This window comes from Pelodiscus sinensis, chromosome 14 (assembly GCF_052426305.1).
Source record: "Pelodiscus sinensis isolate ZL-2025 chromosome 14, ASM5242630v1, whole genome shotgun sequence".
NCBI classification, from domain to species: domain Eukaryota; kingdom Metazoa; phylum Chordata; order Testudines; family Trionychidae; genus Pelodiscus; species Pelodiscus sinensis.
Window position 1 is genome coordinate 7,588,161 of NC_143065.1, and position 27,576 is coordinate 7,615,736.

The 27,576-nt window shown below is 58.3% G+C and overlaps 2 protein-coding genes across 10 annotated transcripts in view; one reads left to right on the forward strand and one right to left on the reverse strand.

The window, feature by feature from the left end:
* PML (PML nuclear body scaffold) overlaps positions 1-4,071 on the reverse strand; it is a 24,425-nt gene extending 20,354 nt beyond the window's left edge. The window contains exons 1-3 of one of the 9 annotated variants that reach the window (XM_075897580.2): positions 4,054-4,071; positions 1,238-1,342; positions 385-460 (exon numbers count right to left, since the gene is read on the reverse strand). The gene's annotated coding sequence lies outside the window, so the exon portion shown is untranslated. Of the gene's footprint in view, positions 1-384; positions 539-1,237; positions 1,601-4,053 lie in introns of those variants that run through there. The other 8 variants (XM_075897581.2, XM_075897579.2, XM_075897587.2 and 5 more) reach the window with 8 other exon arrangements.
* On the forward strand, positions 3,959-24,022 carry LOC102455550 (protein PML-like). Its single transcript, XM_075897578.2, has 8 exons — positions 3,959-4,184; positions 5,770-6,245; positions 6,888-7,468; positions 9,926-9,963; positions 12,575-12,818; positions 14,990-15,048; positions 16,230-16,368; positions 18,025-24,022. The coding sequence occupies exons 1-8, from the start codon at positions 4,140-4,142 to the stop codon at positions 18,849-18,851; spliced, it is 2,409 nt and encodes an 802-aa protein (XP_075753693.2). The 5' UTR covers positions 3,959-4,139; the 3' UTR covers positions 18,852-24,022.
* Positions 24,023-27,576: the final 3,554 nt, after the last annotated feature.

The window sequence follows — 27,576 nt, forward strand, 5'->3', positions numbered from 1 at the left end:
TAGTGCTCCAGGCTGTGGGGGAAGGTGGCTCCTAGCGGTCTGCTTGGCCTGGCCACGGGAGGGTGCTGTGGGGCTGGGCCGTTGGGGAGGAAGGCGGACAGGCATGCGCTGGTAGGGTGCCAGCTCTGAGAGCCAACTCCACCAGCCAGTGCTGGGCACTAGACGCAGCCCCCTCAGTACCTCTGGGAGAGCCCCCTGCCGGCCGCATCACAGGGCCCCCCAAAACGCCGGGTGCATCTCGCCCTGGTGCACGGCACGGCGAGGTGCAGAGGCTCTTGGGGTGTCTCTCGCGGCAGGGCTCCCAGAGGGGGGCTGGGGCTGTCTCACAGGGCCCCCCCTTCTGCGGGGCATGCTGGCACCCCAGGGTAGCGGAAGCTCAAATACCTGCACGGAGACCAGATGCACAGCCAGCTCCTGCCACGGCTCTGGGGACGTCTGGCTGCTGTGGCCAAGCAGCTTCCTGCAAAGCAGAGGCCCCACAGTTACTTTCGTTTTCGCTGTGACCTGCAGGGAGGAGCAGCTGCAGGAAGTTCCCTGCTGCCAAGAACAGGCAGGGCCTAGGGCTGGGGGAAGGGAGCAGCTGGCCCTGTTTGCAGGCTGCCTGTCACAGCCTGCAGCGTGCTGGGGCCAGGCTGGTGCCCGGGCCTGGCTGGACGTGCCAGCTCTTCCTTGGCTGACGGAGCCGGGATGGTGCCGGCTGCTGCGTGCAGTGAGCTCTGCCAGTCTCACTTGCCCGGGCCTAGAGCTCCCAGCCTCGGGGCTCTCCTGGGCCTGGCACAGCGTTGTCTGGGGGGACTTTTCAAATACGAGGAAATGCCCCGGGTTTTAGGCAGAGCTTCCTGCTGTCTCATGCCCTGACATGAGAACCCACCCCAGCCGGTCCTGCCCGTCCGCCCACCCCAGGCCTCAGAGCCTGGCTGGGCGGGGTGAGGGTTAGAGCTGGCTTCACGCCCCAGGGAGAGACCTGCAGGGAAATGCTGACTGACAAGCTGTCACTGCACCCTGGCCTGCACCAGCTGCCCTACCACGGTGACAAGGAGCAACCCTGCCCCCCAACTTCAGAGCCAGGCTGCAGGTACCCCTGCCAGCACCCCCCAAATACTCCCTCCTGGTACCCACCTGCCCCCAAACGCCCCTTCCCACTATGCATGCACACCCCCCAAAGACCCTCTAGTATGCATTTCTCCTCCCCCCGATCTTCCTCCTGACAGTGTCCTCTGAGGTATGGCCAGCCTACCTGTGCCCAATGGGAACGATCGCTGTGACCCATCAGGGCCTGCTCTTGCAAAGCTGCTTGCGTAGGGTGGTACCCATGGAGACAGCAGGCCCCCTGGAGACGATGCTTTGCAGGGAGAAAACCTGACCGTCAAGAAACTGAGTTTGCCCCAAAACAAGCAGGAAAGTGCAGGGCTCTGCAAGCTGCAGTTCACCATTTCAGCCGCACTGCACAAAGTCACGTTCCCTGCAATCGCCAGCAACCCAGGCTTTTATTCCGACCAGCAAGAAACTGTGAAAATCCCCTTGCTCGCACTGCCGAGAGAATTCTCCCTGCCCTAGATTTCAGTATGACCTAGGACAGTGAAGTGTTGCACATGCAATATTAATCAGTGCACATTTAAAAACCTGGTGAGTGCTGGTTGCCTTAAAACCCTTAAAACACTCTTGGGATAGGTCTAGACTACTTTTTTTTTTTTTTTAAACTGCCCTTTTTTCAAAAAATCTTCCCTCGCGTCCACACTGCAATTGCATTCTTTCGAAATTAAATGGAAAGAATGCAGGGTTTTTTCAACATTGGTAAGCCTCAAATGACGATGAAGAACGCCTGTCTTGAAAGAGCTTTTTCGAAAACAGGCGTGTGTGTTTGCAGAACAGGGACATTTTTCAAAAGAAGAGGTGGCCATTCTGTGCCTAGCAATCAGGGCTTTCTTTGGAGAGAGCGTCCATGCAGTCCGGACGCTCTTTCGAAAAAGCAGACCACGGTTTCGATCTGGTTTGAGGTGTGGCCACTCTTTTTCGAAAGCAGCTTGCAGTCTAGACATACCCTTGGGCTACGTCTACACTGGCATGATTTTCCAAAAATGCTTTTAACGGAAAAGTTTTCCGTTAAAAGCATTTTCGGAAAAGCGCGTCTAGATTGGCAGGACGCTTTTCCAGAAAAGCACTTTTTACAGAAAAGCGTCCGTGGCCAATCTAGACGCGCTTTTCTGCAAAAAAGCTCCGATCACCATTTTCGCGATCGGGGCTTTTTTGCGGAAAACACTACCGTGCTGTCTACACCGGCCTTTTCGGGCAAACGTTTTTTGGAAAAAGACTTTTGCCCGAACGGGAGCAGCATAGTTTTTCCGAAAAAGCACTGATGATTTTACATGAGATCGTCAGTGCTTTTCCGGAAATTCAAGCGGCCAGTGTAGACAGCTGGCAAGTTTTTCTGGAAAAGCTGCTGATTCTCCGGAAAAACTTGCCAGTCTAGACACAGCCTTGGTGTCCCCAGGGAGCAGAGCGAGTCCCATGGGCTCCAACCCCCTCTCTTCTCTGCGGCGGGGCACAGCAGCAGGTGAGGGTTGTATCAGTCCCAGTCCCTGCTGAGTGCCCCGTCAGGCCCCACTGCCTTTGTAACCCGCCATCTCGTCTCTCCTGCTCCACAGCTGGGCTCCCTTCCCACAGCTCAGCCCCGTGGCAAAGCAGAGCAACCGCGGGAGCCTGGCCCTGGAGTCTCTCCCCACGGCCATCCAGGACCAGCAGAACCAGGGGGTGCCCTCCAGGGTCGGGGACTGGGTGACCCGGGGAATAATTTGGCAACTGAGGAAAACGTTCCCCAGCCACAGCCCTGTGCTGGGCTCCCAGTGGGTGCAACTCAGCCCCCGCCGTCTGCCTTTGGGGATCACCTCGCCCCTCCCGGGATCCTCACTCCATGGAGTGAGAACGAGCCCCAAACCAGCCACCTGAGGTGCGCACTCTGGCCCCTACCAATCAGCTCAGCTGCAATAAGCAAGGAGGCGCCTGACCCGAGCTCCTGCAGTCCCCCCACTGGCCCTGTGCCCTGTCCATGGAGCAGTGCGGAGGCGCCTTTCAGACGGCAGGCTGGTGCCCCGCTGTGGCTGAAAGCAGCACTGCAGTAAGTACCGGATTCTCCGCCCTGGCCTGGCTAGGGAGGGCAGAGGAGGGGAGGGGAGGGCAGGGCAGCCCCCCGGGCAGAGCGAGCTCAGTTACGCGGCTTCAGCTGTGGGGACGGCGTAGCCAAAGCCGATGCACTCAGATCTCCATGCCTGGCGCCGCCGCCGTGGAGCGTCCACAGGAGACGCTCTCCCATCCGCGCCCCTTGAGGTGCCCGAGTCGAGGGGAGCGCCCGGGCGGTCGATTTATCACGGCAGTACTGGACTCGAGGAATCGACCCTCGGCCACGGCCTGTCGACCTGCCCAGGAGCGGAGACACGCGGGGCTGGGCTGGGGGCAGCGGTGGAACAGACTCTGGCCGGGGAGAGCGAGGCCTCTGCTCTGTCCCTGAGCCATGGGCTGCGGGGAGGCCAGGGTCTCGGAGCACTCGGCACCCAGCACAGCGTGGGGGGTGGGGAAGGGAGAGGGGGTGCGAATGGCATGGTGCCAGGAATCCCAGGCATGTTACACTGGGACTGGGCCTCAGCACCTGCCCTGGGCCACTTGTCACCAGCCTCCCTCACCCTGTGCCAGGGACATCCCTGCAGGGCACAGCCTGCAGGGGAAGAGGGCAGCTGGGGGAAGGGGTTGGCCGCTGGAGCCGGCACTGCTCCATACACAGCACTGCATGAGCGGCCCACGGCAATTTGATCCTATTGCCAGGGACGGCCCTGAGTCCAATGCTGATCTACACCCTGGGGAGCTCAGGCTTGGATCTCAGTATCGCCTGGGAAAGCTCCCTCTCTGGGAGGGAGGGCAGGGCATGCTCAGTATTTCTCTCCAGCCCTGGCAAGTCAGTTACCAGAGGGCAGGGTGGGACGCTGCTGCACAGGAAGGAACTTCTGACAGGCCGGATACAAGACAAGAGACTCGTTTCTCTTCTCAGAAATCGAAACTTACCGGTCAGACCCAGCTGACGTGTTACCCAGCAGGGGCGTGGCCTGGCCCCCAGCTGACGCGCTGATCGGCGCAGGATCCGGTGAACAATGGCTCTCTTGTCCCCGGGGAGCCCAAGCAGCCTGCAGAAACAGGTGAGCTTATTGCAATGGGTGGTCGGACTGTCTCCCTCGTGGGTTGACTGGAGTGTTTGGGGACTGAGACGTTCTGCTACGTGCAAAAGGAAGAAGCAGCAGGATGTGCCCGGAGGCAGAGATGCCTGGGGACCCTGCCAATGTTCCCTCTAATCTTCTCCATTCATCCAGGGAAAAGTTTTGTTCTGTGCACTGGAGGCTGGGCACCACCAACAGGAACACAAACCTCGCTGGGGCGCTCTGCTAATCTGCTGGGCGGCACTGGGTCTCTGGTGGGCAGCCTCACAAGTGCCCAGCTTCCAGGGACCACTGGACCCTGCCTCCCTCTGAAGGGGGTGCTGTGTCCAGGGCAAGCATGACAGCAATGACCATGCAGCAGGGGAAATAGCTGGGCAAAGGGCATCAAAGGGGGCCAGGAAGTGAGAGACAACCTGGCAGTGGGGAGAGGTGCCCAGCTCTGGGGCATCTTCTGCTTGCGATTGGGGTTGCCCGCTAGTTACCCAGCCCCTTCACTCCCCCCCCCCCCCACCAGGGCTGTTGTGGGCTGATTCTTCAGCCTGCCCAAGCATGGCCTAGTGCTAGCCTGGGCATCTATTGTGGGTGCCCCCACTGGTTCCCATGTGACCTGGGCAAGTCACGCAGGCCCAGAGCCTGAAATGGATGGAGGTGCCTAACTTCCATTGATTCCAAGGGGGTTCAGAGCCCGTGTGAGGAGCTGTGCCACAGTTCCCATCTGTGAAATGGGCTGATCTCCCTCATGCCTGTGGAAGCGTGAGTGCATCAGGGTTGTGAGGAATCATGGTAGCAGCTTTCTTAGCTCAGGGGTGGGGAACCTACGGCCCAAGGGCTGGATGAGGCCCACGGCTTGCCTGGATCCGGCCCCTGAGGCTGGGACCCCAGCATCTGGGAGCCAGCACCAGCACTCAAGACCTGTACCCGCCCCCACCATGGCCCGTCCCACAGGGCTAGAGCACCAGCACTGGGTCCCTGCTGCAGGGAGGGGGGAGCTCTGAGCCTCTCAGGCTGGAGTCAGGCAAGCCGGGGCTGGATTCAATCAACAGGCTCTGCCGGGCGGGGGGGAGAGGGCAGGGGCGGGGAAGTGGCTCTGCACACTGCTGCTTCCTCTCCCTCCCCCCAGCTGGGGAAGGGCAGCACAGCAAGGTGCTGCCTGGAGGCTTTTCTGCGCCACTCTGATTGGCTGTAATTGCAACCAATAGGAGCAGCAGAGGACACAAAGCCATGTGCATCCCTGGGGAGCTCTGCCCAGAAAGTGTTCCCTCATTTTAGATCCCACCCTAGAGCCAGGGGGCCCACAAAATCTACCAGCCTGGACCCCGTAGGCAAGGGCAATGTGGAGAGTGTCTTTCTGCTTCTCGGTCCAGAGCAGGGCAGCAAAGCTCCCTTCCTGGGCTTTTTCTACACTGCAGGGTTTTTGCGCAACAACCTTGTAGTGTAGACATAGCCCTGGGGTCCAGGGTCGTGCCCACATAGCGCAGGGGCCTCCTCTGTCCTCCATCTCCCTTCCTGGGCTGCAGAACAGAGCTAGCCTGCACTGGCAAGCCTGGCCTCTCTCCCCTTCCCGCAGGCCATGGAGGAAGAATTCCAGTTCCTGCTCTGCCAGGGGTGCCACAAAGAGCCCAGGAGTCCCAAGCTCCTGTCCTGCCTTCACACCTTGTGCATCGACTGCCTGGAGGAGAACAAGCCGGTGGGCCAGTGCCCCATCTGCCAGGCTCCCATCCCACAAGCCAGCGGGATCCCAGACCAGGACAACCTGCTCTTCGCCAACCTGCAGGCCAAGCTCCGCACCTACCAGAAGATCCGCAGCGGCAGCGGCCTGGTCTGTCACTGTGGGCAGCCGGGGGAGTTCTGGTGCGCTGAGTGCGAGGAGTTCCTCTGCCCCCGGTGCTTCGAGGCCCACCAGAGGTATCTGAAGCGAGAGAGCCACGAGGCCAAGGCCGTGAGGGAGCTCCAGCTGGGATCTGCCAGGGAGTTTCTTGGTGACTCGAGGAAGCCCAGAAGCTTGTCCTGCCCCAACCCGTCCCATGCGAACCAGATGCTGAGGTAACGTGCCCAGCCAGTGTCTCTTCCAAGGCCCGGCAGAGCACCGGGGGGCTCCCACTCCCAGCAGGTTCCCACCTGGCTCTGCTTCTGCTCCCCAGCCTCGCTCTTCGCTGCCCCGGCCCCTTGCCTGGGCGTGCTGGGAGCTGCTGTGCCGGCTCAGGGCACGGACCTGTGGGGTTCAGAGAGGCCCGTGGCACCGTGGCAGGCACTGCTGGGGGCAAACCACACCGGGCCAGCTGGCATCGATGGGGCTGGCCGTGTTCGCTGCAGGGCTGCACCCTAGCTGGGGGGGGGCTGTTTTCTTTAGCAAGCCCCCCAGGCTGGCAGTGGAAGCTGGAGGGACTGGGATGTCTCTCGGAGGAGGAGGGGTGGCTGGGAATCAGCTGGCCCTGCCCTAGTCCAGGCCGTTGCCGGGCGAGGAGAGGGGAGCTCTGGACTCGCCACAGGTGCCGTGTTGGGAGGGGAGGCCTGTCCCTAGGAAGCCAGCGGGGCAGACAGCGCGTCACTCACTGCCGGGTGCAATGGCTCTCCCCAGCTGTGCTCCTGGCCACGTCCCAGCCCAGCCGGGCTTGGGACGGGTGTGCAGGGTCACCAGCAGAGTGGGGGAAGCATTGCTGCTTTCAATTGTACTGTCATCAACAGCATCTACTGCAGAGAGTGCAGGAAACCCATCTGCTGCATCTGTGCCCTGCTGGACAGCCGGCACGCGGGCAAGCACTGCGAGATCACGGAGGAAATCCAGCGGAGGCAGCGGGAGCTCGGCAGTGGGAGAGAGCAGCTGAAGAAGAGGGAGGGACTCTTCCAAGATGCCTACAGAAACCTGAAGAGCAAGGCTGAGGACATGGACCTGGTGAGGAATGAAACCCAGGAGCTGATCCGGAAGAGGGTGGAGCAGATGGTGCAGCTGATCCAAGAGACGGGGCAGGAGCTGCTGGAGCAGGTGGAGAGGCGGCATGGCCTGGGGAAGGAGGAGCTGGAGGGGAAGCTGAGGCAGACGGAAGCCGTGCTCACAAGGATGGGGGCCGGCGAGCAGCTGGTGGAGAAGATGCATCTCTACGCGTCGGACCAGGAGGTGATGGACATGCACCCCCTCATCAAGGGCTCACTGGAGGAGCTCAGCAATCTGCAGCCCCCGGCGGCGGGAGCCAGTGTCCGGGCTGGGGACTTTGCCGAGTGCAAAGCCAGACTCCAAGCTCTGTTTGCAAGAGTGACCGGGGAGAGAGGTGAGCCGCATGTCTCTGTGCCGCTGGTTTGAGCCTGGGAGCGCCAGGGCCCTGACAGCTGCCAGGGCGGGATGGGGTGGGGCTGGGGACCTGGCACGTGGGGGTCACAGCGAGGAGGGAGAATATTGCCTCGGGGGCAGGCACTGGTGCTGTGGCAGGGACTGGAGGGCCGGTCGAGGTCGACGCAGATGGGCCCAGGCAGTTCCACAAGGCCTGTGAGTTGTGATCACCCTGGCCCTGAAACCATCACGCTCTGCTCACCGTGGTCAGTCACTAGAGCAGGCTGGATGGGAGCGGACGGGGTTTGCCGGTCTTCCCTCTAGCCCTGCCCCTCTCCCTGGGGAGCTCGGCCAGCCAGGCGGGGAGCGACTGACAGGTGACCAGTCACGCAGGAGTCATGAGTGTGACTAGTGGAGCCGGGGGAGCAATGTGAGACCCGAAATGGGCCTGGCCAGACTCTCCCGGGAGTCCTGGGGGGGAGCAAAGGCACCGCTGCCCCTGGAATGGTCTGGACTTGCTCAGCCACGGCGGGGGGGGGCAGAGGCCGGGGTTGGCAGGCCTGGGTGCTCTCCCTTGGCTGCACTCAGCGTGAAGTTTTACCCAGCCTGGCCCCCTCTCCCGTCCCAGCCCCCTCTCCCATCCTGGACCCCTCTCCCATCCTGGACCCCTCTCCCGGTCCGGCCCGGCCCCCTCTCCCGGCCTGGCCCTCTCTCCCATCCCGGTCCCCTCTCCCATCCTGGCCCCCTTTCCTGTCCCGGCCCCCTCTCCCATCCCAGCCCCCTCTCCCGGCCCGGCCCCCTCTCCTGGCCTGCCCTCTTTCACGGCCAGGAGAGGGAGCCGGGATGGGAGAGGGTGCTGGGCCAGGAGAGGGGGCCGGGACGGGGGAGGGGGCTGGATCGGGAGTGGGGGCCGGAATGGGGGAGGGGACTGGATCAGGAGTGGGGGCTGGGCCGGGACAGGAGGCCAGGATGGGGGAGGGGGCCGAGATGGGGAAGGGGGCCCGGCCAGAAGTGGGGTCCAGGCCGGTCTGGAAGAGGGGGCCGGGCAGGGAGAGGGGGCCAGGATGGGGAAGCGGGCCAGGCCGGGCCGGGCGAGGGCCAGCGACACAAGCGCAGATGCCAGAGCCTGACTGCGGCTGCTTCCCTCGAGAAAGAGCGTTAATATTCCCCTTGCTCGGCCTCGTGTCTCGGGGTGCTTTGGTCATTGTGGTGTCGGATGCTGCGTGTTTCCTTTCCCTTGTGTCCCTGAAAGGCATGTGCACCACAAAGGGTGGGCTTGTGTATAAGGAGGGTTAAGGTGACGTGGGCTCTGTTCTCTCTGGGCAGGGCAGCCAATGGCGCTGTGCCTCAGTTTCCCCTCCGAATGGGGGTAACCGCACAGCCTGCGTCAGTCTCTGGGGGTAGACACAGCCGGTCGCACCCAGTGCCACGGGGCCCCTGCCTGGTGCTAGTGCCAGCAAAGAAGAGTCAGCGTCTCCCCAGCGTGAGCCAGGCGCCTGCAGGAATCCAAAAGCCGCTGTGGAGCCAGTGGGGAGGTGGCAGCCCAGGCCTGGCCCCGGGATGCCGAACCTCCGGCCCCTGGCTGCACGCCGCTCCTGAGGGTGCCCGGCAGGCTGCCAGATGCCTTTGTACCTGAGATCCCGGTGGCCGTTTGCCACTCAGCCAATGGGAGCTGCGGGAAGCGGCGTGGGCTGGGCTCCCATTGGCCTGGAACCGGCGAACCGCGGCCAATGGGAGCGAGCGTTCCCGTAGCTGCTGAGGTAGGCACCCCTCTGGTGTCCCGCCTGGGGCTAACAACGAGGAGCCACGTGCAGCCCACGGGCCGGAGGTTCCCACCTCGGTCTAGCACACGTGGCCCCCAGAGCCAGGGCAGGAGTGACATGGGCACAGCAGGTCACCTCCCCCCTACACTCCTCTCTCCAGGTACAGCTCCCCGCCAGTGCGAGGGCGGGAGCCTGGCCCACGTCGGCCGTGTGCAGCCCAGCCCCGCAGCGGGAGAAGCTGCTTGGGCCCGCGAGTGGCGGGGTGAGTCCAGGGCAGCAGGGAGGTCAGGGCCCTCCACCCGGTGCAGCTCCTGTGTGCAGGTCCTACCCACGGCAGCTTTTGGAGAAAGGGCTGCGCACGTGGGTGGCTCTTTGCCGTCACTCGGCGGGGCGCCTGTCAGTGATCTTGGAAGCCTATTGGATGGAGTCGTGGGCTGGGTGCTCCGCCTGGCCCTACCCTGACCCACTGGGCCAGTGTGTTGCCACTCAGTGCCTCAGTCTCCCCACCTTTGGCCTGGCCCAGCAGGGACATTCTTATGTTGTCTTTCGAATGGAGAGAATGAGGCTGCTTTTGCAAAACTTTACTCATGAAAAATGGTGGCTCGGAGCCAGGGTTTGTTCTTAGCCAGAGCTGCTGTGCCCGTGCACGCCGGTGATGGCCTGCTGCCTCACTCGTTCTTTTCTGGTTTCGCTAGAAGCTGCTCCGGCGAGATCCACAGATACCTCCAGCAAGGTAAGACAGAGCTGTGCTTGTTCGGACAGGAGTGGGGATCACTTTGTGCACCGCTGGCAGGAATCCAAGCACAGCTCCAGGGGACTGGCTGCAGCGCAGTGCTGGTTAATACCCACCAGCCTCCTGCCTCAGCTTGTTTTTCATACAGGAAATTTGATCTAAGGTCCATTGTTCCCTCCGTTCCATCCCGTCCCTTGCCTCAAGGCTTGAGCACACAGCGTGCCAGAGGAGAGGGGTCGGTCACGCCGCCTGTCCCGAGAACATTCCAGCGTACACGGGCAGACGTGAGAAGTGAGGCAGGGCAGGCTGGGCTGGGGGCGTCGGTTTCCTCCCCGCTGCACGCACGTGGGACGCGAGGCTTGAGAAGCAGCGCAAGGGAGTGTGCGGGAAACGTGTGTTAGTGGGCGAGCCGTGTGACGGCGGGGGGGGGGGGAGACTAGGATGAGAACTACAGGAAGAGAAAACGTTGAGTAGGTTGGAGACTGGGAGTGAGCGGGAGCAGAGAGGGGAATATAAGAGCCGCACACAGCCCAAGGCAAAGACCCCAGTAAGAGGTGATCGTATAGACCCTGGCACAGGTGGGAGCACACCAGGGGACGGGTAACGTAACCCCCGGCTCTTATTGCCAGGGGGCTGGCGGAGGGATGCTGGAAGACAGCGCCGCGCAGTGGTGACACTGCCATACTGCATCCCGCCGCCAGGGGTCCAGGGCTGCTTTGCCTCACATTGGTATCGCCCAGGGGCCCGTCTCCTCCCATCGTTACCGTGCCATGGGGGAGTCAGGAGGGGAGGGGCACTTCAGAAGCAGGTAGCCTAGCACAGGGCTCATTTCCAGTATCCCCTGGGTCCCTCCTGCCCTTGTCTCAGGTCCTCTGGCATCGTCTTCATGAACGTTCTGCTCCACCTGGGGCTGCTCCTCTGCGGGTAACCACCAGTCATCCCCGTTGGTCCCCATAGCCAACTGACGTCCCGTGGCTCAGCTAGGAGGGCGGCCCCGTGGCTGGGATTCCTGCTGCACACAGCTGCTCTCCTCCTCGTGCAGGCCAGACTTTCCTGGTTTGCCCCTTCTGAGCCCTCCTGCTGCTGGGAGCATGCTCAGCCAGGGCGAGGGGATGGGCCTCTTGGGCCCCAGGCAGATTGTTTGCCCTCGCCTTGCCTGTGCAGGACTAGTGCACCCTGTCCCGCTTACCCAGCACTTTTCACCAGTAGCTCTCAAAGCGCTGTGCAAAGGACGGCAGCAGCAGCATCGCCCATGTAAGATCTCACCAGCACGGGGAAGGGCTGCAGAGCTGACAGGCCTTCTTGCCCCTCCCGTGCTGCTCCTAGCCCAGCCACAGGATGCAGGAAGGACATGGATCACACACCACGGGAATATTCCAGCTGGGGCCGTGATGGACTCGCCGACTTTCCGATAGGCAAATGCTTCTCAGATAGTCCACAGGCCAGTCGACTAGTCGCGTCCCTCCCCTTGCTGTCTCTGTCAGAAAGAGGCAGCAAGGGGGGACAAGGAGGGGTATTTCAAAGTGGCAGCACCACGTGGAACCTGGGGCCAGACCCTGGGCTCCATGTGGCGCCACCGCTTTGAGACGCTGCCTGTAGCTCGGGGCCAGCTGGGCTGTCCCCAGGCTTCACGCGGCATTTCAAAGTGGCAGTGCTGCATGGAGCCGAGGGTCGGCTGGGGTCTCCTACTGACTCCTGGACTGCACTTGGCGCTGCCGCTTTGAAACGGCAGCTATCTGCGGAGTTTCAAAGCGGCAGGACCGCATGGAGCCCAGGATCGGCTGTCCCCAGATGATCCCAGACTCCATGCGGTGCTTTCGCCTTTGAAGTGTAGCAACAGCCCTATCGACTAATCGAATAGTCGATTCAAAATGCATCGACTATTTGATTAGTCAATTAGTCGCTATTTAACATCTGCAATTCCAGATTCTACTGCCTGGGATAGACAGGTGCACACAAGTGGTTCCTGACTAGGTGGACTTCTACTAACTGGCACTGGCCAGGGGATTTGGTTGTGTCTTTGGCTCTTTCCTCAACATGTGTGCTTCCCTCGTTTTACGCACAGCACCACGGCTGCAAACGAGCATGTTTACTAGACCTCTCTCACGTGCATGGCCGCCCTACAGAGACAGACCACAGCCGAGACAGGGTCCTGATGGCTTCAGAAGGAAGTGCGGGTCACTGCTGGGGGTGGGGGATGCGAAATGCATGGGGGGCCGGAGGGAGGAAGGAGCCGGCTGAGGCGGCAGACGTACGTTCTCCCTAGGGCAGACTGTCCTGCTGTGAGGATGTAAATTGCCACTTCAGTTTCAATTCACAATTCAGTTATTGGCACTGAATTACCCAAGAGAAAAAACTAGCCATCCCGTCACTGACTGTGATGTGGGCCCACTGGCGGGTGGAGGCAGGAGCCTCCCATTTTCCATGTTTTGTGGGCCCGTCTCCAAGAACTGCTGTCCAGCCGTCTGGCCGTCCCCCCATTGCTGCGCTATGCCGGGGCCTCTCCTCGGACGGGCCCAGCCTGGGTAAGTGCAGGAACCCGGAGCCGTGCCACCTGCAAGGGGCCTGTCGGGCGTATTCCCAAGCTCTCAAGAGTCTGTGTCTTTGTCAGGCCCCTTCGCTGCCTCTCCCCACGAAGAGGAAAGGAGTCCAGACGGAGCCCCCTGCCAAGATGATTAAGACAGAAGCTGATGTAGGGGAAGGGGAGCAGTCGGCCAGCAAGCACCAGCAAGGTTTGCTGGAACAGCCTGGGACCAGCTGCTCAGCAGCAAGCAGCTCTTTCGGTGTGACCCACTTCAGAGCAGCCAAGGAAGCAGACTTGCTGAGGAACAACATCCATGAGCTATGTGAGCCAGGTAGGCAGAAGTGACCAGAGTCTTCCAAGGGTTTCACTTTGGCCATTGACATCAGTGAAGCCCCAGGAGACTCCAGAAACAAACGAGGGCCTAGGAGCCCTCAACTGGAACACGGGGTGCAAGCCTGGTCGGCCAGGTTTCAGAGAGAGGCCTTAGGACGGGAACGGGGCAGAGAAGGGCCACGAGGCTGATCTGAGGAATGGGAAAGCTCCCCGGCGAGAGGCGACCAAAGAGCATCAAGGTGGACACAAGAACAAATGGATAGAAACTGGCCAACAATAACCTTAGGCTTGAAACGAGACGAAGGGTTGTAACCATCAGAGGAGGGAAGTTCTGGAGCAGCCTCCCAAGGGCAGCAGTGGGGGCAAAAAATCTCACTGGCTCCCAGACCGTGCTGGACCCGTTTCGGGAGGGGATGGTACGACGGGGCGGCCTGCGATGGCACGTGGCCCATCTGCCGGAGCGCAGAACTCCAGCGGCTGGGGGTGGGGCACTTGAGTTACTCCAGAGAGCTCTGTCCCAGGGCCCACATGCCCAGGGTCTCGCTGACTGACGTCTTTGGGGTGGGGAAAGCGTTTCCCCTGGCTCAGATTGGCAGAAAATCCCGGGGGGCTTTGCCTTCCGCGGCAGTGTGGCCCCGGGGCACGTGTGGGTTTAACTCGTGTCAGCGGTGGGTTCTGTCACATGAGGCAAGGCGTTGGCAGCTCAGCCAGTGGGGGAGGTTCTGTGGCCTGTGCCATGGAGGAGCCAGACTAGATGATTCTTTCCGACCTTCAAGTCTGAGTCTATGAGAGATGCTTCTTGTGGGCAGTTAGAAAAGATCTTTTCTGAGTCACACTGATCTTTGGATTCCAGGGTCCCCTCCGTGTCACAGCTGATTGGTTCTGCCCTGACGCCCCAGCGTTCACCAGGCTGTGAGGTCGCAGGTAGCAGTCACAGGCCACGGGGACTGAAAACGAACCACCAAAAAGGCAAATTTGCCCTGGGCAAATCCCTCCCTTAGCCCGGGGTACTGAGCGCCTCACCTGAGCCGGGGCCTTCAGGAAGAAGGGGTAACGGAGAGAAACGATCTGGTCGGTGTGACACAGAAGATCAGGCTACTTAAGCCGATGGTTCCTTCTATCCTTCAACTATGAATGCCAGCTGCTAGCTAAGAGCCGAAATTTCCAGGGAACCTAAAGAAATGATCACCTGAAGAAGTGGGCTGTGCCCACGAAAGCTCATGATCCTTCTACATGTTTTGTTAGTCTCAAAGGGTATGTCTAGATCACATGCCTCTGCTGACAGGGGCATGTGAAATAGGCTACCCGACATCCTCAGTGAAGTGGGGATTTAAATATCCCCGGCTTCATTAAAATAAAAATGGCCGCCACGCTGTGCCGGCTCAGCTGATCGTCAGCACAGCGCGGCAGTCAAGACGTGGATCGGTCGACAGGGAACGCCTTTGTCGACTGCTCCTGTAAACCTCGTTTCACGAGGCATAAGGGAAATCTCAGCCTATTTGTTTGTTTTTATTCCTATTAGCCCTGGGTTTTTGTCCTCTCTCCTTCAGGGAATTTTGACAAATAGCAGGTGTGAATATTGAGGACTGTTGCATGGTGTGGAATCCCCTTTCCCCAGGCGATGTATGCATCTTGCGCACCCCAAATGCCAGCTTCCTTTCTCAGTTACCCTTAGGTAACCATCAGAAAACCCAGTCCAAGGGGGAGCAGAATTAATCCCCCACGCTGAATATTTGTTCAGATTCTGCACCCTTCTTCCCTTGTCATGTGAAGAGAAAACCTTCCACAGAAAGAGAGATTGAAAAGATGGGGACTCCTCGCCTTAGAGCGGAGCTGAATGAAAGGGGATGTGGCAGAGACCTACATAATTCTGAAAGGGACAGAGACTGTAGATGGGGCTGCTATTCGCCCAGTCTCATAATACAAGAGCAAAGGGACAGTCACAGGAGTTAGAAGCAGTAGGATTGAAATCCATATTTATTTTCAGTCTTTCTTTTGAATCTCTGCTAAGCTCTCGGTCTCCATGATCTCCTGTGGCGGTGAGTTCCACAGGCTAACTGTGCAGTGCGTGGCAAAGGAAGATCCCCACTCACACCCTCCAATCCCCAATCTCTTCCTTGCACTCCTGTGAGTGGCTCAGGAGTCTGACTTGCCTTTTGCTTCTTGCAGATGATTCCACAAGTTGTTTGGACAGCTCTGAAGGGGATGACAGCGATGCAGAGTCAGCGGTGAGTGAGGCACAGTGCCCAAGAGCACCACAGCGCCCAGGGCAGACGCCGGGAGCCTCCGCCAGTGCGGGCCCTCTCCGCTGGGACAAAGCAGACGCTGCCTGTGGGTGCAGGGCGCTGCCCGGAGGGCGCCCAGCATTTCGGCTGGTTGGAAAGGCGATGGGACACCCTGGCCGGATTGGCAGAGCTAGTTACACACCTCACATTGCAGAGAGGCACCTTGTGGTTTACCAAAGCACTTTGGGGTTTCTCTTCCCTGCAGTCAGCCGGGGCTCTTCCCTCCACATTGCCCCCCCCCCACCCCCCGGACTGACTGGGGCTGCCAGGTGTACTGCCTGGCCACAAAGGGCCCCCACCCACCAGGCTGCTGAAAGTCCCATTGGTGCAGGGCCGGCGGGCTCTAAGTGCAGACACGTCGCCCAGCTCCTAGAGGAGGGCCCCGTGCGGGAACCACAGCCGACGGGAGCTGGGGGGCAGCGCCTGTGGGCACAGGCAACTGCAGAGCTGCCTAGGCATCCCTGCGTCCAGGAGCCGAGGGGCCTGTCTCCACTTCCAGGGAGGCGCTGCCCAGCTCACACCCTGAGACCCCTCCTGCCCCAGTCGAGTGAGCCAAGGTGGGGGAGAGCGACTGACAGGTGAGGGGGCGGAGTCTTGGGAGAAGGGGCGGGGCAGCAGGCAGGGCAAGGGTGCATGGTTCTGTGCAGCTAGAAAGCTGCCAGCCCTGTTCCTCAGTGTACACCCGGTCTTGCTAGCCCAGCTGGGCAGTGGCTGAGCGCCTGGGCGCTGCTTTCCCTGAGGCAATAACACACCTGCTTTGCAGCTAACCCACTCCAGAGCCGATGGTCCTCCACTGCCTTCCCACAATCCCCTTGTGCCCCACAGCATGGAGAAGGTCTCTCCCAGCTCTCTGGGCAGAATCACAGGGCAGCATAGCCCCTCCCCCCACACATGGGAGCACAGCACCCTGAGCACCCAGGAACCTCGCCCCTCCATAGGCCTGTGCAGCTCACACCAGGCGAGGCTCACCTGGGAGCTCGGACCTGGGGCGGCCGCCCGGATGAGTCTGCAGCAACCACAGAGCCTTGGGGAGCTGGCGGGGAACTAGAGGCTGTGAGTTCCCTGGGCTGATTCTCTGGGCTCTTTTGCAGCCTTTGACACCCCATCTCCGTTCCCTTCTCCAGGACTCCAGTCTGCTGGATGACATCAACAGCTTCAGTTGTGGGAGCAGCGAGGGAGACCTCCCAGCCTTTGCTGCCAGCAGCCCGCGGGCGCTCGACACCAGACAAGCCTCCCTGCTCTTCTTCGACCTCCAGTTCTTGCGTAAGACCCGGGAATGGATGCTGCAAAGGCAAACACCAAGGCTACGTCTAGACTGGCAGGATTTTCCACAAATGCTTTTAACGGAAAAGTTTTCCGTTAAAAGCATTTGTGGAAAAGCGCGTCTAGATTGGCACGGACGCTTTTCCGCAAAAGCACTTTTTGCAGAAAAGCATCTGTGCCGATCTAGATGCGCTTTTTCACAAAAAAGCCCCAATCGCCATTTTCGCGATCGGGGCTTTTTTGCGCAAAACAAATCTGAGCTGTCTACACTGGCCCTTTTGCGCAAAAGCTTTGCACAAAAGGGACTTTAGCCCGAACGGGAGCAGCATCGTATTTCCGCAAGAAGCACTGATTTCAGACAGTAGGAAGTCAGTGCTCTTGCGGAAATTCAAGCGGCCAGTGTAGACAGCTGGCAAGTTTTTCCGCAAAAGCAATTGCTTTTGCGGAAAAACTTGTCAGTCTAGACACAGCCCAAGGCTCTGTCTACACTGCAAGAAGAGTTGGAAAAAGGGAGGCAAATTGCGTATCTTTTCCCGCTTTCCTTCCGAAAGAGGCTTTTCCGACACAGGGCCAAACGCCAGGGGAAAACCCTCTTCCGGGTCATTCCTTCTTCCTCGTAGAACGAGGTTTACAGGGATGCAGAAAAACGTGTCTGCTCTTCAAAAACACGTTCAGAAAAACAGACACATTCCTTGGACTTGGCAGTGTTTTTTGGGGTGCCTCTGGTACCCCGGGAAAACTCTGCGGTGTAGATGCCCTACGGAGGGGGAGGACAGGCCAGAGGCCATGGGTCTCCCTGGCTCTGCTGGGGAGATGACCACCTGCCATGTCCCCGCTCGGGTGCAGCAGCAGGCTTCCCACGGCGAGGCGAGGCAGCCCTGCTGCTGGAGGGGCTCCAAGACTTTGTCTGCACTGCAGGGCTTTTGCGCAAGAAGCTTTTATCGGAAGAGATCTTCTGCAAAAATGTCTTGCGCTCGAGAGCGTCTACACTGCATGGACACTCTGCACAAGAAAGTTCTGCTGGGCGTTCCCAGAACGGCCAGCAGCGCACCTGTGCTTTTTGTGGTCGGCTCTTTTTGCACAAGAAACCCTTGTTGAGCATCCACACGCACCTTCTTGTGCAAGAACTCTTGTGCAAAAAGGACTTATTCCTCGTAGAAGGAGGCCTTCTGCTCTGTCGCCTGACTAGATTTTCTCAGCACTTCAGGTGTCGACGCTCCACCGGTTTTTGCACAAAAGCTTTGTAGTATAGACATAGCCCAAGTCCACGAGGCCATGAATGGAAGGATGGTCAGCGGCAAGCGGCTGGTGCATCTGCCACGTGGTCAGGCAGGGCTCTAGGTTAACAGCCTCCAGGCTCCCGGAGCAGCCCTCCCCTTCCAGAAGTGACACCGTCGAGTGAGGAAGAGCCCTTTCCCCTCTCCCAGGAACACCTGCGGGGCCAGGGCAAGGGCTGTGCTGGGGACGGGTTAGCTGAAGTGCCCTGGAAGAGGCAAGCTAGGCGTGGGGGGTCAGATGCTGCTTGGGGAGGGCTCTGAGGGGCCAGATCCCCCGTTGCTGTAATCGCTGTAGCCCCATTAAAGCCCATCGTTTTGCCGGGTGAGGCCCACGCCCAGTGGTCAAGTTCCCCTGACAGATTCTGTCTTTCACTCCCAGAAGCAAACAGGATCCTGCAGCTGGCCGTGGTGGATGGAGAAAAGAGCTTCGCCGTCTTGATCCAGCCGATGGCCTCTTTGCCTGACTTGATCTCAAAAGGCGGCATCTGTGAGATTGGCGTGAAGTCCTTGTTCCACCACCTCTGCTCTGTCCACAAGCCTGTGTTAGCAGGATACGGTCTCTGGTCTGCAGCCCTGCCTGTGCTCTTTCAGTCCTTGGCTCTCCTGGGCAGGAAGGAAGAGTTTTGCGCAGCTGTCTCTGGTTTCCTGGATGTCTTGCCCCTGATTAAAGAGAAGATCCCCAGGACTGGGAACCACAAACTGAAGACCCTGGCCAGCACCTACCTCTGGCGGCAGCTCAATGACAGCAGCCCGATGGAGAACGCCAAGGCCCTGCGGGATCTGTGTGTCGTTCTGGAGCTGGACCCCCTGCAGGATGCAAGGCCTGTGCTCACCTGCTCTCACCTGGACTGTTACGCTTCCCTGCAGCCCTTGCTGAGTGAGAAACTTCTCACCAAGCCTTCGGTGCAGACGCTGTCCCTGCACAATGTGAGCCTTTCCCAGCTCCGCTCCTTATACCTCCGGGACCCTGAGAAAGGGCTGCAGAAGTTCTGCCGGGTCTTCAATTCTCGGCTGCAGAGCTCCGAGAATAAAATCCGAAAGCTGAGTAAGATCAAAGCCCATTTCCAAAGTCCACAGCCCTCAGCTGGCCCCCAAGCAGCAGCAGCAGCGGCACCAGCAGCAGCAACACTAGCAGCAGCAGCAACACTAGCAGCAGCAGCAGCAACAGCAGTAGCAGCAGCAGCAAAGAGAGAGACAGACTGGTGAGGCACATCTCCAGCGCAGGCAGATCTCCATCTGTGGCCCTCAGGTGCGGGGCTGAGTGGCAGCATGGAGCTCTCAGGTCCAGGCAGCTTCCCGCTTTGCAGTTTGGCCCATTAGCCAGAGCAGGGCCTGCTGCAGGGCTCACATCTCAATTTAAACTGCGGATTTCAGGGATGCTTGGATCAGGGCTTGGGAGGTGCGGGGGGACTCTCCCCCTCCCTTTTATATATTTCAGGTACAAAACTCTCTTCGGGTGAAGTTCATAGGGCACTCACCTAGGACTTGGCTCTACCACAGACCTCCTGTAGCCACGCTCTGCCTCAGTTTCCCATCTGCCCTGCCCCGCCTCACCGGCGTGTTAGGAGGAGGTGGCTGTGTCCGGGGGCCTGAGAAGGGCCCAAGGCAGACCGAGCCAGTGGCCTGAGGACATGCTGCCTGTCAGGGACGGTGGAGTTAAAAGCCCCTGAAGCACTGGACCCCCAGTGGGGCAGAGCGGAGGCTGCAGCTCCGAGCAGGCTCAGGGAGGCATTAATCCGACGGAGCTGCCCCGGGTGGAGCCGCCCCAGGGGAGAGCACAGCCAAGGCCTGCGTGGATGTTCTGGTTCCTCACACCACTCTGGTGTGCGGCTGCATGGGCGCCGAGTCCCTCGGCTCCTCGGCCTGTGCGGAGAGCCGGGCACCCCAACGCCTTTGTGGGTTCGGGCCCACATGGCAGAGCGGGGAGCCTGTCCGGCCACCACTCGCTTGTATTCACTGTCGCCCCAGCCTGCAGGGCACATCACATCTCTGCAGTGAGATGCACAGAAGAGTCTGTGGTTGAGTCCAGAGGGGGCTTGGTGCCCTCTCGTGGGCCTGGCCTGCCCTCTGTGGCTGGGACTGTCAGCAGCACACGGGACGAGGGGGCTTTGTATTTAAAAGCAGAATAAAGCGGAACGCCTTTGCGCCCCTCTCGATGTGCAGCCTGGGCCCTCCAAGCTCCGGCTCCCAGGGCCTGCGGAGCTCAGGGCAAGTTGGCAGCTTCGTTCCCTGCAGGGCCTGGCCCACCATCCTCTTTGTGTTTTCCTACTGACCGGGGCAGGGACTCCATTGTCACTGGGCTGTGTGCAGTCACGTAGCACAGTGAACAGGCCCGGCCCCATATCCCAAGCCCCAGGTGTGGTGGGAGGGGAGAGTTGGCTCCACATGAACACCTAAACGCTGCCGTGGGCCCGCTCCGAGTGACACCGCCGGGCAGCACCGTGGCAACCCGCCTGACGCTGTTCGGGCTCCGCAGACAGGCCGAGCGAGTCTCGCCGCCCTCCAGGAGTCACAGGGCTCTCTGGGACTGTGGCCTTTCGGCGGGTCACCCATCGCCCGTTACGCCCCCCAGGGGCTGAGCGGCACCGGCCTGGGGACCTCGGCAGTAGTGGCCAGGCTGCACAACACAGGGGCTGCCTTGGAGGCCCTGAGCCTACAGGTGCTGCACTTAGGGAGAGATTCCCCAATGCGAGGCCTCCAGGCAAAGCAGGTGCCGCGCGTGGCAGACGGCTGCGTAACGAGCCCCGGCGAGGGCTCCGAAAGCTGTGGGCGTAAGGGCCAGTGGAGAAATGGTGCTTTCTGTGGAATGGAGAGTGACACGCCTCCTGCCCAATAGGAGCCGACTTGCTCCCCCAGCCTCCCTCCCAAGCCCCCTCCGTGCCCCACCCCGCCTCTTCCGGAGCCATGCCACCCCCCCGGGAGCGCCTGACCCTCGCTCCTCCGCCTGCGCACTGTGTGAGTAATGGCTCGGTGCAGGGTTTGGCTGGCTGGAGCCCGTGGGTGCCCAGGCGTGGCCGGGAGCGGCTGGGCCAGCGGCTGCATGAGCACAGCTGCTTCCCCTGTCGGCGGGGAGCAGTCACACTCAGAAGTGCCCTGTGCCCAGACGAGGCACTGCCACACGTGCCAATGCTGTGTCTAGCCGCGAGATAAGGCCAGGAGGCTCCGGAGACAACCACAATAGCAGCTGGGCCTGTTTTCTCCTCTGAGCGGCAGGCGGTTCCCAAAGGCCAGCGGGGGCTGCGGCACCTGCTGGGAGCAGAACAGAAGTGGCCGTGTTGCCATCGGGGCAGGGGAGAGCTTGGCACAGAGCGGCGAACAATGTGGGTCTGCACACACATGGGAAACGCAGCTGTCTCCCGGCACAGGAGACAGGTCAGCAGCCCGCTACAGCAGAGCTCTGGTCACAAAGGAGGCAGCAAATTTCCTGCAGAGCATTTTCCTTGAGCAAGATCATAACTAACTGACTCCAACCTGGGCTTGTCCGATCGCAGGAGCACCCTGTGGGCTGCAAAGCAGTCCCTCCCACTGCGCCCCCCGTGTAGGGCACCATGACACCAAATTGCCCCAAATGCATGGTGGTATGCAGTGCTGTGGGCTGTGGTGGCCAGGTCTCCCATCCCCATCCCTCCCAGGGGCTGCACCCCACAGGGCCGTCCCTAAGCAGATGATTAAGGTGGATCAGGATGAATTTTTGCATGTAGAAATTAAGACCCTTGGTCCAGTTGCTAACAGCCAGAATGTTTCTGCAGACAATGGATCCACAGACTTTGCTTTGAAAAGATCCAATGTGGGTAGCTCAAAGAAGGTTGTGGAGGAAGTGAAAACTGTCAGGGAATTGGAAGAGGCCTGTGATAACCAAGTGGTTGTGCTTCGCCAGTTGTTGGGACAGGAAGGTCTCCGTGTTAATTCTTGGAGTGAACACTCTGGCTCAGGCTCAGCGGGAAGACTGGGGAGCTGAGTGAGCCGAGCAGAACAGCTGGGCAGTAAATCTCTGGAGAGTGCAAGGGGTGGCAAGTAAACTCTCCTTGCTAGACACTCAGCTGGGGAAAACTTGCCTGTAGCTGTTAGAAATGAGGCCAGACCCAGCCAGCCAATGGAGTCTGGTATGCAAGTGAGCTCAGGATTTGTCAGCGGGACGGGGAGGAAGGAAAAACTTAATCTTGCAAAGGGGAAGCCGCAGCTTAACCCTAAAAAGCCAAACCCTCAAGGGTATTGAAGAGAAGACACAGCAGAACAAAAAGCCTCATAAATGTACATTGCAACAACGTTCGTGGTGTTCATGCCAATGCTAACTTTTGCGGCTAGTGTGTGGCAGGTGCCAAAATTTTCAAAAATGTACAAAGTGCCTGATTTATTGGAAAACCCCTCGAACCTGTTACGAATGATACATAAATACACTGTGTTAAAAGACCTTGTGATACTGATACGTCCATGCTAGTTCCTGTTTATATTCTGCTTCTATTACTGGCCAACTCCTGGCTCGTCAACATAACTGTGTTAAAATTGCACACCACTTTCAAAACGCTGGGACTTGATGTAGTCTGGCCACTTGGTAAACTGGTTCAAAAGCAGCAACAATCTTTGATGGCAAACATCAGAAAAGCTTCGTGGTCTCTCTTGGACCAGTCCTACTCTTCAAAGCAAGAGACGCCTGTGCAGAAAACAAACAGCAGCCAACTGGCAGTCTCTCTGGTGGCGTGCTCTGGCTATGGAGCAGAGAGAACACTATGGCCCGAGGGCCAGGGAAGAGCAGGCATGCTGAGGCACATTCATTATAATCTTAGCTTGCTTTGCTCTCACAGTCATAACATTCTCCAGCCTGTAAGAATATCTACAGCATTTGTGGCGATGGCTTCCGGGGGGGGAGTGAATGTTATGGGTTGTTTCTACAGCATTAAAACGCAATTTCCTTTTAATTTACTACTACTTTGCATTTCCCTTGCTTTCATTAAGTTAGGAAGACAGAAATGGATCAGTTATCGTGTGCCATTCCTAATGCTGAATACCACAATCCATCACATTGCTCAAGTGTTGTTGGATTCAAAGTTTGTTTGGATTTTAGCCTTTGGGGAAGGCTCTGTAGTCAAGCTTTTATCACACGATGCTAAAGGAAATAAACAGCCTGGAGCATAATAAATGGCAAAATATTCCACTATTCAATTTGGGGAAGCTTGCTGTCTCACAGTGATAGATCATGCAATTTAGTACCCAGGCAAGAATACAGAAAAGATGTTCTATTTCTCCTGCAGAGTGGCTTAGTAATTCTCTGGGTTGTAATGAAATGATGCCTAGATCGTCCTAGTCTGCATGGGACATAAAAATAAAACGTTATTTTTAATAAAACATTAATCCTGTAACTAGTGAGAGGTGGCAGCTTTAGTTATGCTAATTTTTCCTTGGAGTAAATCAGATCTACTGAGTCTAAATTAGAAACCCCCTCTCTCTCAGGTCATCTGAGTCCATTCCCCGGCTACTGCTGGATTGTTTCCTATTGGGAACTGTTCACTAACATGCTCACTTCCTCTATGAGACTCTTGCTTGTTTTGGTTTATCATAGAATCTTAGACTCCTAGAACTGGCAGGAACCTCGAGAGGTCATCAAGTCCAGTCCCCTGCCCTCACGGCAGGACCAAGCACCTTCTAGATCATCTCGGAAAGGTGTGTCTCTAACCTGCTCTTAAATATCTCCAGTGATGGAGATTCCACAGCCTTCCTAGGCAACTTATTCCAGGGTTAAACCATCCCAGAACTGGACAAAATTCTACAGCTGAAGCCTAATCAGTGCAGAGTAGAGTAGAAGAATGACTTCTCGTGTCTTGCTCACAACACACCTGGGAATGTAGCCAAGAATCGTGTTTGCTTTTTAAGCAACAGTCTCTCAGGGTACGTCTACACTACAACGTTAATTCGAACTAACTTAGTTCGAATTAGTTAATTCGAACTAAGCTAATTCGAACTAACGGATCCAGACTAAAAAAACTAGTTCGAATTAGCGTTTTGCTAATTCGAACTAGCATGTCCACATTAAGTGGACCCTGAACCAGGCTTAAGGATGGCCGGAAGCAGTGCCGGCAGGGCATCAGAGGAGGACTTAGAGCGTGGAGATGCTGTCTCAGGCTAGCCGAGGGCTGTGCTTAAAGGGTCCCGACCCCCACCCCGGACAGACAGTTCTCAGGGGTGCCCCGCTTGCAAAGCAGTCCTGGCTTGGATTGTCCGGAGTGCCCACACTGGGCACATCACAGCACTCGGCCATCAGACCGGCTGCACTTGCCGCAGGCTGACATCTGGGGAGAGGGGGCATTGGGGGGCTGCAGGAGAGCTTCCACCCCCAGAAGCCCGCAGAGCCAGCCCAGTCCTCCCCATCGGGGGATCCTACCCCGTTCCTCCCTCACCTCCTTCCACTTACCCTTCCCTAACCCCTCTTCTTGATGTACAAAATAAAGGACAATTGTGTTCAAAAATGGAATCTGTCTTTATTGAACAAAACTGGGGGAGACTGGGAAAAGGAGGTGGGAGAGGGGAAGAGAGAGGGGAGGGCAACTAAAATGATCGGGGGTTGGGAACAGGTCCCATATGAAGAGAGGCTAAAGAGACTGGGACTTTTCAGCTTAAAGAGGAGACGGAGCGGGGACAGGATAGAGGTCTCTAAAAGCAGGAGCGGGGTGGAGAGGGTGCATACAGAAAAGTTCTTCATTAGTTCCCATAAAGAAGGACTAGAGGACACCAAAGGAAAGGAATGGGTAGCAGGCTTCAAACTAGTAACAGAAAGTTCGTCTTCACAAAGCAAAGAGTCAACCTGTGGAACTCCTTGCTGCAGGAGGCTGTGAAGGCTAGAACTAGAACAGAGTTTAAAGGGAAGTGAGATCAAGTCATGGAGGTTGGGTCCATGGAGTGGTATTAGCCAGGGGATAGAAGTGGTGTCCCTGCCCAAGGTTTGTGGATGGCTGGAGAGGGATGGCACGAGACAAATGGCTTGGTCACTGTCTTCGTTCCATCCCCTCCAGGGTCCCTAGGGTTAGCCGCTGTCGGCAGACAGGCTACTGGGCTAGATGGACCTTTGGTCTGACCCAGGACGGCCATTGTAAGCTCAGGGCTCAGGGTCGGGGGTTGCAGTGGACCCCCTTGATTCTCTTGCACACCTGCTCCTGGGTGGCCAGGCTGGCAGCTCTCCTGCCCTAGCCGGCCACTTTCCTGTGCCTAGTGCGGAGATCGTTGACGAGGTCCACGATGTCCGCGCTAGCCCAGGCGGGTGCCCACCTCTTGCGGTCCCGGGCAAGCTCCCGGGAGCTGCCAGCCTGGTCCCGGGAAGAGGGGGAGGGCTGGGGGGCATCGGGTGGGTGGCTTGATCCGTGCCAGGTGCAGGGTCTGCTGGCTGGGTGCTGGCAGGCTTGCACCTGGCACGGGCACCGTAGCCAGCCCGTGCCCCCTTAAGGGGTCTGGGGCCGGGAGGGGGGCAGACAAGTTTCCCTGGTGTTGGCCAGAGTGGCCACCAGGGAAAGCTGGGGAGGGCTAGCCTCCCACTAGTTCGAATTAAGGGGCTACACACCCCTTAATTCGAACTAGCTAGTTCGAACTAGGCTTATAGAATCATAGAATCATAGAATAATAGGACTGGAAGGGACCTCAAGAGGTCATCGAGTCCAGCCCCCCGCCCTCAAGGCAGGACCAAGCTCCACCTACACCATCCCTGACAGATGTCTATCTAACCTGTTCTTAAATATCTCCAGAGAGGGAGATTCCACCACCTCCCTTGGCAATTTATTCCAATATTTGACCACCCTGACAGTGAGGAATTTTTTCCTAATGTCCAATCTAAACCTCCCCTGCTGCACTTTAAGCCCATTACTCCTTGTCCTGTCCTCAGAAACCAAGAGGAACAAATTGTCTCCTTCCTCCTTGTGACACCCTTTTAGATATTTGAAAACCGCTATCATGTCCCCCCCTTAATCTTCTTTTTTCCAAACTAAACAAGCCCAGTTCATGAAGCCTGGCTTCATAGGTCATGTTCTCTAGACCTTTAATCATTCTTGTTACTCTTCTCTGCACCCTTTCCAATTTCTCCACATCTTTCTTGAAATGTGGCGCCCAGAACTGGACACAGTACTCCAGCTGAGGCCTAACTAGTGCAGAGTAGAGCGGCAGAATGACTTCACGAGTTTTGCTTACAACACACCTGTTAATCCTCGTAGAATGAGGTTTTCCTAGTTCGAACTAAGCGCTCCGCTAGTTCGAACTAACTTTGTAGTGCAGACATACCCACACTGACTCATATTTAGCTTGACCCCTAGATCCCCTTCTGCAGTACTTCTTCTTAGGCAGTCGCTTCCCATTCTGGATACTGTGTGACACGGATTGTTCCTCCCTAAGTGGAGCACTTTGCATTTGTCCTAGCTGAACCTTCCTCCAGTAACCGCCAGTAGCTGTCCTCTTTCAGTACAGGTGTGGCGAGGACACAAAAGGCCACCCTTTAGGCAAGCAGATTTGTAAACGGCCAGAGTCTCTGGTGCTGTGCTACCTAGTGTTCTGCTCAAAACTTACCTGTATCTCTGCCTTGAACAGCCCCAGCGCGTGGGCGCAGACAGGGTGTGTTTCTCTCTTCTCCTTTTAGGGTGCAGCCTCTGGCTTGTCTGCCAGTTTGCTGAGAAATGTACTCCATCACCAGGACCAAACAGGAAGGAAGTGAGATGTGTTGGTCTGTGCCCTATCGGACACTTGCTCAGAAGGGGGGCTAGAATGACTGATGGTTTGCATGTGGGTGGTGATGAGGGAAAGCTCTTAGCCAGAGCTGGACAGAGAATGGTTCAGACAGGAGTTTTACTTCTCACTGACATGAGAGAATCCTTGCTGAGGGTGTTCGCAGGCAGACTGGAAGGTCCCATGTTTGCGTGGGCTGGCTGGCCCTGTTGAGAAGAAATCGGAGTACAGCCTTGCAGGACTTCAAACAATCGACTTGGAAATTGTTGCAGCGGATACACTTCCAGGAAGCGTTCAGGCTTTGAACCTGGCCACTGAGGAAAATACTGTCCACGAGCTTCCCAGCCTGCTCTGCTCTCCCCGTGTCAGAGGAGCAACCTGGCCTCCTCGGTCTCCATCTGCCCCTGAGCCCACAGCGCCAGGGAGCGCTTGCACGGGAAACGGCTCGCTCAGGAGACATCATCGGAGGGCACCATAACCAGAGCAGCAACTCCAGGCTCTCTGCTGCACCCTGCCTACACTTCTCCAAGTGTCGAGTAGTGCGGTGATTGCTACACACCAGCCTGCTCCCGGACCCTCCATCTCCCGCGGCTCTTCCTAAAACCATGTGGAACTCGCTCTCATTCAAAGCCTTCCCCTTACACCTGCACAGAAATACCTGGAGGCCTCAGCGATCACGTGTCTATGGGATAACGCCAGTGTCTGCCTCTCTCCAGGTGACCCCAGACTCCCTGGTCTACAGCACAAGCCTGTCCTACAACCCAGTGACCCTGAGAACCAGCCCAGCTGCGAGTCCAGGTGAGCCCAGGGACAGGGCATCTCAGTCACCCATCGTCAGCCCCTGTCCCGGGAGCAGGTTCAGCATCGGAGGTTTCTTCTTCTCCCAGGAAGGACAATGTGAGCAGCAGTCAGCCTGGGTCCCCTTCAGCCCCACCTTGTCTGCGGAGGAGAGGCCGGGCGTCTCCCTGCGCCTGATGACGGAAATGTCCTGAAGAGACGGAAGCGCTATCCACTCTAAAAGCAAAACTAACCCTGCTTGCCAGTGCATAAGAACAAGGAACAGCCTCACTGGCGCAGACAAAGGTCCCTCCAGCCCAGCGGCCGGTCTGCCCACAGTGACCGGCGCCCGGTGCCCCGGAGGGGGGAACAGAACAGGGAACCCTCACGTGATCCCTCCTCCTCGTCACCCATTCCCCGCCCCTGACAAACAGGCTGGGACACCATCCCTGCCCAGCCT